At 38.5% G+C, this 10,682-nt stretch overlaps 1 protein-coding gene across 1 annotated transcript in view; it reads right to left on the bottom strand.

Annotated features, from left to right (window-relative positions):
• LOC107639107 (cellulose synthase A catalytic subunit 4 [UDP-forming]) overlaps positions 6,362-10,682 on the bottom strand; it is a 6,113-nt gene continuing 1,792 nt past the window's right edge. Inside the window, exons 5-12 of the mRNA XM_021120955.1 lie at positions 10,459-10,614; positions 9,659-10,271; positions 9,453-9,590; positions 9,196-9,321; positions 8,901-9,113; positions 8,304-8,825; positions 7,532-7,882; positions 6,362-7,195 (exon numbers count right to left, since the gene is read on the bottom strand). Of these exons, the coding sequence (XP_020976614.1) occupies positions 6,614-7,195; positions 7,532-7,882; positions 8,304-8,825; positions 8,901-9,113; positions 9,196-9,321; positions 9,453-9,590; positions 9,659-10,271; positions 10,459-10,614 (2,701 nt within the window). The 3' untranslated portion in view covers positions 6,362-6,613. The remainder of the gene's footprint in view (positions 7,196-7,531; positions 7,883-8,303; positions 8,826-8,900; positions 9,114-9,195; positions 9,322-9,452; positions 9,591-9,658; positions 10,272-10,458; positions 10,615-10,682) is intronic.

Raw genomic sequence — 10,682 nt, 5'->3', positions numbered from 1 at the left:
TCAATCACAACAAGAATGAATTCTAACTACAATTGAATGTAAAGAATCAACAACAATCAAGGAAATCACAATTATCATGAATTACCTCAAATTGCATTATTGAAAGAAAACCAAGGAACAACAATATATCCAAAACAAAATGAAGAATTACAATTATTAAAGCACACATCTAGAAAGAGGAAGAGGAGAAGATTAAGAATTGGTAAATGAAAAGTGAATCAAAGCAAGAGTTAAACCTAGATCTAAGAAGAGAGATTAACTTAATCCTAATCCTAGAGAGAAGAGAGAGCTTCTCTCTCTAGAAACTAACTACAAAGCTAAACTAAACTAATGGGTTACTAACACCTAAGTTGCTCTATGATCCTAAGTCATGAATGATTTATATATGCCTCCTCCTTAATCCTTCATCCTTTTATTCCTTTCCCTTGGCAATTTAGCGCCAAAAATGGGTTCAGAAACCCTCTCAAATCGCCAGGCACGTGTTACATTAATGAGGTCATGTGCCAGCATCGGCGCGTGCGCGCATGGTACGCGTGCGCGTCCCTGGTCGGTTCTGCAATGTGCGCGCGAGCGCCTTGTGCGCGTGCGCGTGCATGGCTGACTTTGCTTCTTTGACTTTTTATGCTTCTCTCCACTTGTATGCTTCCTTCCTTGCTTCCTTTGATCCATGCCTAGCCTATTTCAACCCTGAAATTACTAGCAAACACATCAAGGCATCGTATGGAATCAAACAGAAATTAGAATTCACCAAAATAAGGCTTAAAAAGCATGTTTCTACACTTAAGCACAATCATGGAAGAGATAACAAAGCCATGCTAATTCTTAGGCTAAATGTGACAAAAGGTTATCAAAATGTTCTAAATCCAAGGCAAAACAAACCGTCAAATTGGGGTTTGTCAGTGGACCGGATCCCCTGCAGACATGTGTTCGCATGTTGCGCCAACCAGCGACTGGATTGGAAACTGTATGTGCATGATGTGTATAAGATGGACCAAGTTCGGCGGGTGTACCGAGCAAGATTTAGGCCACTAGGTAACCCGACGACATAGCCTGCATACAACGGTCCTCGCTACGTACCGAATCCGTATCTGAGACGTGTCTCGAAAGGGCGCCCGAGGATGACGCGCTTCTTGAATGAGATGGACACGCGAATGTTACGTCGTCCTAGGCGATGTACGCTATGTGGAGCCAAGGGACACAGTCGTAGTAGATGCAGTCGGTCAGCTGGTACAAATGCCGACGGAGATGCTCAGTAGGTTCACATTGTGGTAGGTGTAGAACGTCACTAGTATGGCATGGGTTCTCCTTTTGAGGTAACTTGACCTGACATGTGTAATATTGTATAACGTTTTTAATTTGTTTTTATTTCAAAACGGTTTTTATGTTGTAACGTTCTTCAGTTGTTCTTATTTTAATGTATGCCAGATGTATGTGTTAAAACATAAAACGGATACGTATCACAACAATATATTATAATCTGCGTACTTGTTGAACCGACAGGTTCGCGTCACAGTTTTCCTGGTTGACCCAACCGGTCTGGTTATTAGGTTTTCTGGTTGAACCGGCCAGTTCGGTTCATTCAGTTTTTTCTGAATGAACCGGCCGGTCCAGTGCAAAGATATTCTGGTTGCACTTGCCGGTCCGCGTCACATTTTTCTTGATTGAACTGGCTTCTTCGCATCACAGGTCTTGTAATTGAAGCAGCCGGTCCGGGTCAGAGGTTTTCTAATTGAACCGGCCGGTCCGGATCCACTGGTTATTCAATTGAACTGGCCGGTTCGGTTAAAATCTATCATGATTGAACCGGCCGGTCCTTTTCACAAGTCTCCTGGTTGAACCGGCCGGTCCGATCCAAATGTTTCCTAATAGAACCTGCCAGTCCGGACCAATTTTGACATTCAGTACATATACAATACCTGTAGCTTAATACGTAGTCAAGATCAATAATACCTGAATAGGGTCCGTGGTGATTAAATACTATAAACATACAATATAAATGTTACCAAAGTCCTTCTCATTAATTCAAATTGTCCAATAGATACAAATTAGTATAAACACAGTCCAGGTGATTACAACTTAAATAAATAATTTAAACCACAACTACTTTCTCATGGCCCACTTCACATCCTTGACAAAATTCTTGCACTTCTTCGCCGCCTTCTTGAACACAGATGGAGTGTATCGACTAGCGCTGCGACGTGGTGGGTCAATCCTCAGATTGTACCCTTTGGAGGTTTCATCCGGAGTGCGTGCCTGACCTGTATACAATTTATAAAAAACAATTAAATGTAGTGCATAAGGTAATCAAAGCAAGACATATACCACATATCATTTACTAAAAGTCAAACAGAGATGCCAGTTAGGAACAAAAAATAAATAAGCAATCGAACATGTAAAGTAAAATACAAAACATAATACCATCATTACGAGATTCCTCATCCTCTTCGAACTCCTCTATTTCATCATCCTCATGCTCCTCCTCGGCATCCGGGTCATCTACTAGATACTCACCTGTCTCTTGTCCGAGTGTGTTAGCATTTTCCTCAATGAGTCCCATCGAAACACGGTTAGGGTTCTAACTAAAAAAAGCTCCGCGTCCACCGTCACTCCTACTAGAGTCAACCGACACAAACCCTCCAGAAGCAACCGATGAGGTATGGCCCGGATACCTCGCATCCAATGAATACCTACCTGCCATGAACTCAGGCTGATGTCCATATTGTGATAGTCCAGGATCTACAGACATCAACCCAAGCAACTGGCTAAAAGAACCTCCTTCTCATGTTTCAAACTGTGAGGTTCCCCAATATTGTTGAGTTATTGGAACTGATGGGGGGAAATGTGGCTGAGGTACATACTGGCTTGAGGACTGAGGTTGTTCTTCTGGAATCGGGTTTGGAGGTAATATATGCGGCGAATGTGGCTCTTGTCCTTCATTGTCATGATCCATATCCTGACTACCCTCATCGGTATCCTGATTATCCTCATCCAAATCCTGATCACCTTCATCCATATCCTGATCACCTTCATCATTATCTTGACCCACAAGATTTGACAAGTTCAAGTGGTCCCCATATTTTGATCGGTACCAATGCATGTAACTATCTAGTAGATGATGTGAAGGCATGGGAAGCTCAGATAGAACGTAGTTATACCTGTTTGACCAATGCATCACCCAATTTGAATGACTCAGTTCCGTGGCCCAATTAAGATTCTTGGGACCCTTCAGGGTTTCTCCATGCGCCTTCTCTAGATTCCGCTCCTGACTAGGTTGTCCCTGAACAAAATCAAACTGTCGCCTAAACCTATCGGTAGCATGCCACTCGATACATTCAAATGATACCAACGAAACTGTAGCGCTCCAAACAACCGACTGCATGTAGATTTCAGGAGGAATGATGTTTGGATCCACGCGATCCACAGCATAAGCAACCCAAACAAACTGGAAAAAATAAAGGAACCTCATGATCACAGTCCATAACGACAATTACAGTAACAATGCTGTATAATTATGTCTCAGACCCTAAACCGAAAACTAAAACTACTTTAATTAAAACATACCTACCCTTCCTGAAGTTCGTCAAATGCCTTCCTAAAGTGACCTAACTTCAGATATCTATATCGCCGGTCACCACGCTCCCAGTTCCGCCACCTAATATGATATACTCAATTAACTCAACTAGCATTAAATGAATCTTAAATATCAAGATACGGGTACATTGAAACAAATTATTACCTGTTTGTTAGCGGAAAACTTCGAGGTTCCCTAGGTAGCGGCGATAGATATGGCAGCCTGATCCAAGTCCAACAGAGTAGAAGTATTAGTGGACCATCTATTTCCTTGCAGTTAAAACGGGATGCCCGGCATAATGCCCTGTAGAGATGTGCTAGGCACGCCGCTCCCCAACTATACTGACCAATACTAACAAAATCACGTAGCAAGGGTAGATATTTCCAATGCACTCCTGCCCCAGACTTATCCCCAAACAAGATCGTCCCGATCAACAACATAATATGGCACCTCACATACCTCTGTATACTGATATCATCAATCAACTGTAAATTTTCTTTTAGATTCCGCAGCCAGGTAAGTTTTATGCAACTACCTCTACAATCCGACTTAGGTGGTGCAACTCCAAATTGAATCAAGCACTCCGCCTCCAACGCTTCAAAACTGCTCATTGTCATCCCTGTGACTGGAAGACCATCTGTGGGAAGACCAAGAATCAGAGCTACATCTTCAAGTGTCACAGCACATTCACCAATGGGAAGGTGAAACGTATGTGTCTCTGGGTGCCAACGTTCAATTAGAGCATTTACCAATACTTTTTGACACTGCACTATCCCAATTTGAGATGCATGATAGAACCCGGTAATTCGCAAATGATCCTCCACCCTTTCGTTATACCGATCCGGAGGAAGTGGATGGTTACATGTCAACATTCTTGATTTCTACAAAAAAAACATAACAAATTACTACTCAAATTATTAAGAATTACTAACTTACCATCATCAATCATTTGACTGAATCCTTATACAACTAATTCTTGTAACTTCTAAATTTATTTAATTAATCCTCAAAATTATTCATAACTGCTAATGAAACTCATTACAAATACATATATTCCTAATCATAAATCTCAACAATATTACAACATCCACAATAATATCGAACGTTAATTACTCTTTTGTTAAAAATTTTTTCCCCTGCAATACAAAATATTAATAATCTCTATATGCCATCATTCATATTCTAACAACGGTAACAATTAACTTGCTAATAATAATTACTACAATTAAGATTATTTAAATATTCTCATAAAGAAATATCTAACATGGCTTAATTAAAATAACCTTTCTAATCAACTCAGCATTAACACTTTATCACAATAATAATAACATTTAACCAAAATTGATAACAGTTATACTTAATTTATTAAAAACACATTTAAATAACATTGGCTTACAAATAATAATTATACTAAAAATAAATAAATTTATAAAAAATTTACATTATCTACTACTTACTACTACACCCAAAAACACAAAACTAAACAACAACAACAACATAATCATAAAAAATTTTCTTATCATGATATATATAATTAATAATCTGTAAAAAAAATTTAAATAAAACCTAATAAATATTTAAAAATTAGTCATAACCATTCTATTTATATACTTCAACTACACGCCTAACAACAACATAATCATAACAAATTTTCTAATCATGATTTATATAACTAATAATCTGTAAAATAATTTTAAACAAATCTAACAAACAATCAAAATTAGTCATAATCATTCCATTTATGTTCTTCAAGTGCATGTCTAACAACAATATAATCATAAAAATTTTTTTTATCATGATAAATATAATTATTAATCTGTTAAAAATATTTTAAAATAATCTAACTAATATTCATAAATTAGTCATAATCATTTTATTTATACGCTTCGTCAACTGTGTGTCTAACAACAATCATAATATTCAAATTTTATATTTTAATCATTATAAATATTAAAAAATTTAAAAAATTAAAAAATTAAAAAAATACTTACATAATCAGGATCACTGAGATAATGAATAATATGAAACTCAGATCGATCAACATCTTTAACTTTGTATTTTTTTGGCATTGTTGTTGCTCTTCCACCATGCAAAACTCAGAGAAAGAAAGAAGAAGGCTGTGAGGGTGAAAGGTTAGTGGGAGTGAAATGTGGATTCGGATGGTGAGAGAGGTCATTTTTCTTTCTGTCTTCATGAGGGGCACCGTTTAGGGACACAGCGGGGAAGCAACGCGTGTCCATTGTTGAACCAACTCGGACCGTGCGATTGGTCCACCGAAAATCGGACGGTACGTGAAGCTCATCCAACTCGGAGGGTCCGAGTTCCTCAGCAACCTGAGCCACATGCACTGGAGTCGGACCGTGCGTTTTGTGGCTTGAACTCGGAGGGTCCGACTCCCTTTCCCCTGACACCACAACTTGGTTACACACCTCCTACCCCCATATCCTTCTCATACACCAGCTACGGTACAATATGTAAATTAAAAAGCGTTATTATTTTCTTCTAGTCAAACCAATATTATTATTGTTGTTGTTATTATTCATTTGACAATATTCATTGAATACATAGTAGACACCAAAAAAAAAATTCATTGAATACATATAAAATCAACACTTAACAAAATGCCAAACCATCGTAGATAGCAATTGACTATAGTTATCCGACCTCCTGATCAATATCAACCATACCAGACAAATAAAAAAAAAAAAAATTAGCTATCAATTAACTATTGTAGAGATACGTATTTGGTATTAGTGAAAAATAAAATCAAGTCCCATTAGATAGAAATTATTAAGTACCCCAAAAAATCTTCAGTTTTTTCCATATCAGTGACAATCTCTGAAACAACAGATTCAATTGTACATATTCCAACCATGCATAACCCTATACAGTAGTATATACACAGATAACACTTCCCAGAATTTCAAATACAAAAAATATCAGTAACAAAATAGAAACATTATTATTACAAAAAGTTCCATGCATTACTCATCAAATGGCTTTTGGAAGCACAAGTAAAAGAAAACACATGCAGCCTTATTATTAGCATTCTACACCACATTGTTTGAGTATTGGACCTGTTTGCTTTGGCAAGAAAGGATCAATCCTAACCCAAATCAATGAGAAAATAGAAGCCAAAAGAATTGACCAAAGAACCACAATAGTAGGAGTTCTGTTTTGTTTCCCCATGAGACCTTTGAGGAAAGGATATAAGTGAACAATGACCCAAAATGCAAAGAATAGCTTCCCAAACAAGGGACCCCATGATCCATATCCATTGTTGATTGCATCAGACACACCAGCTACAACTCCAACAATGTTCAAGATTATGAGAGTGGTTGGTGGGATGAGAAGTGTTGTCCATTTGAACATATACAGCTCTCCGAATTCTGTATCGTCTGCTGCTTTTGCTGTGACAGTGAAGTTGGTGTCTACTCCGGCAAGGACTTTCAGAAGTCCTTGGAATACGGCGAAAAGGTGGGCCGATACGCCTCCGATCACCCAGAATTGCTCGTTTCGCCACCAGTCTTCTATGGTAACGCCACTCCACCGGAGCTCGAGGACACCGGTTAAGATGATGGAGATAAATAGGGCCATGAACCATACACTAGCAAGGTTGGTCAGCTGCATTAAGTAAAAAACATTTAGGAGACACAAATCTCATAGCAGCATTAGCAAACTTCTGTTTTGATTCCAGTGTTTTCTATTTTCACTATTGATGCATCAACAGTATAAAATATCTTACATAATCATCCAATCACATTTGTTCTTTTTCATGACCATTCATGTAGTCAATGTAAAAGATAGCAATTGGATGCGACTGCTTTACACTGACAGTGCACTAAAATTAAATTCTTTCGTGATTGTGTTAACAGTAAAAAGTGAAAACAATCTTGTTTGTTTTTCGAAAGCAAATGATGACTCGTTGAAATGTTGAGCACTTAATTAGTACCAACTTACAGTGGGGATGATGAATTTCCCGGTCAAGAGACAAACAGCTGGTATTGTGCAATATGCAAGCAAAGGAATGGAAGTGAATGGATAAACAATGGTGTTAGTGTAAGCCAACCTCTCTAAGTACTTCAACTTTCCTCCATAGCCATACCATAATGGACAATGGCGACTTAGGCAAATCTCAACCGAACCAAGAGCCCACCTCAGAACTTGGTGCAACCTATCTGATAGATTTATTGGTGCAGATCCCTTGAAAGCTGCCCTCTTTGGCATGCAATACACTGATTTCCATCCTCTACAATGCATCTTGAATCCAGTCAAAATATCTTCTGTCACTGACCCATAAATCCATCCAATCTGTAGTACAAAACAAATTCGTCAAGGCGTGGCTTGAAAGATTTAGCAATCATAAAACTTTGGTTGAGTTTGGTAACCGTCTTAAAACAGAAATACAAAGATATTGGAAGAATAAATTTGTTGGAAAACGAAGATAAAAAAAAAAGTATCTATGTATTCTTTCTTTTAGAATTCTATTTTGATTTTGATAAATTACATGATATCATATTAGCAACAATGACTACTTTTTATATCGACCTCATGAATAATCATAAAAAAGAACATATGTAATTGGATAATTGTGAAAAATATTTTATAGCATCAAAATTAAACTCTTTGTTTTATACAGAAAAGTTCAAATGGTTCTTGATATCTTTCATGTTTTTGAGAAATTCATTAAGCAGAAAGCAGAATGGGAAATAAATGTAACTGAAGGCATTACCTCTTTGCCCCAGTCAGTCTTCTCTTCATAGCCACAGCTTATAACATGAATGGCCTCCTTAACCAATGCTTGAGAATTGGTGCCTTCAGGTAGTCCTCCATTCTCCATCAAAGTGGAAGCAATGAAAACCGGCGATTGCCCGAATCGCTTCTCAAAGTTTTTCTGTGACATGAGAGATGACTTCTCTAGCTCCTCATAGCCTTCAAGACCTTCTTCAATCTCTTCAAGATCAAACATGGAGCCAGAACCCTTTCTAACATAATTTTTTCCCATCATTTTCTTCTTCTTCTTGGTGTATAATGCACCTAAGAGACCACTTCCTGCTCCTGATTTCTTTTTTGACTTGGATTTCCTGGAACCGCCGCAGCAAAAGCAACACCATGATGGCCAACAGTCACAAGTCATCTTGGGCCTCTTCTCGGATACCGGTGGATCATAGCCGTACAATGCTTGCCTGTTAAACACAGTTCCAGTACCAACATAAACCGGACCTTGAATCCCATCTAGTCCTTTCATATTGATCTATGATGAAAAGCAACATTAAAGGTTAGTTATTGAAACATAGTATGCATGATGGTTAGAAAGAATGAGACTTACATCAAAGAACACAGTGTTTCGATTAGCATATCTATCATGGCGATCAATACCGTCGAATCTTTGTGGAAATTGGACATAACAGAGCTTCTTCCCAAGCTGGGGGTCCATCAAGAAGCACATAGCCTCTCTTAAAGCCTTGCTGTTATTGATGTAGTGATCACAATCCAGATTCAGCATGAAAGGTGCATTTGTAAGAACAGCAGAAACTCGAACCTTGAGAGGATACCCAACAATGGCAGGGTTATAAATATGTTTTCATGCAAGAATTGAAAGTATTAATAAACAATGCATATACCAAAGCATTCATGGCACCAGCTTTCTTGTGGTGTGGATAGCCAGGCCGTTTCTCACGCGAAATATACACGAGTCGCGGCAGTTCCTTGCCTTCCACGTCTAGTGCACCAGCAGTACCCAAATATACCTGCAAAGAACCAAGAGGGTCTAACTCAATGGATATGTCACATTCCTCAAAATGGAAGGTGTTTCTTTTCATCTTTTGCTTGCTCCTTAATCATAAGATGATGAAAACTACAGAAAAGAAGAAATATATACCTGAATCATTCCCGGATGATCGCGAGTGTTGTTTCCCGGCCATGGAGTTCCATCTTGCATCACCCATCCATCTTCTGGTTTCTTCTGAGCCTTTGCCACCAAGGCATTGATTTTCACTTTGAATTCTTCATATTCTCTCTGCAAAAATCAAATACAAAATCTTGTGTCCTTTCTTCATATCCAAGGTAATGAAACTCAAGAGTTACCTTCATGGCTCTTCGCTCCTTAACGAATGTAGGCTGAACCTTGTCCTTCAAGTAATCAATCTTCTCAGAGAAATAGAACTCAGGAGCCCTTGGCTCGATCTTATACTTTTTGCAGAATGGAACCCATCTTCTTGCAAACTCGGCAGTTTCGGCCAACGAATCAAAGAGGAGCATGGAAGCACCATCGTCCGAGACATAGCAGCACACCTTCTCAACAGGATAGTCAACAGAGAGGATTGAAAGAACAGTGTTTGCTGTTATGATTGGTGGCTCCTTCAGAGGATCCACAGTACTCACAAACACATCAACAGGGCACAGTTGGTTTGGCTCCCCTTCACGCTCGAACCTTATGGACAACCGGTCCAAGTAAGTCTCGCGCGTGATGGGGAACCACTTTGGGAACTGATCAAGGATCCATGACATTGCAAACCATATCTCACATATCACAGAGATAAGCCACAAGGGATATGCATCATAGGCCGGAGTTAAGATCCGAAATCTGAAAAAGAATGCTAGGATCACCAGCCTCATCACAATCACTATGCGATATGGGTTGATTAGGCTTGAAGCTATTGGAACCTTGCGCCATAGTGGTTGCCTCGCTTCCGCCAAACTGCAACATTTGTATCAAAATTTGTTACATTGCAAAGACTTAACCATATGCTAGATTCTATTAATACTTTGGTTCTGTTTTGATACAAGATAGAAATGTTTTAGCCACAAATGAACGTAGAATTCAAATCTTACAGGGACTTGTTTTGTCCAATTCAAAGGAAGAAGCAGCTTAAGAAATCACTTACAGGTAATCATCATCTTCAGCTTGTTCTTTTTCTTCCTCTTTGTTTAGCAAACCTTTCTTCTCTTGCCTTACTTTCCATTTCTCTACTCTTTCTTGCCATTCTTCATTGCTATAAAATTCTTTGTCTCCTTCAATATCCTTGCCAGCAACTATAAAACAGTAAACCAAATCAGAAAAGATATATAAAACAAAAGAGAACATCCTACTAAGAAAAATCATCAATCA

Source organism: Arachis ipaensis, chromosome B04 (genome assembly GCF_000816755.2).
Source record: "Arachis ipaensis cultivar K30076 chromosome B04, Araip1.1, whole genome shotgun sequence".
Taxonomy (NCBI): Eukaryota; Viridiplantae; Streptophyta; class Magnoliopsida; order Fabales; family Fabaceae; genus Arachis; species Arachis ipaensis.
Note: the sequence above shows the minus strand (reverse complement) of the source record. Positions and strands in the feature narration are given on the sequence as shown.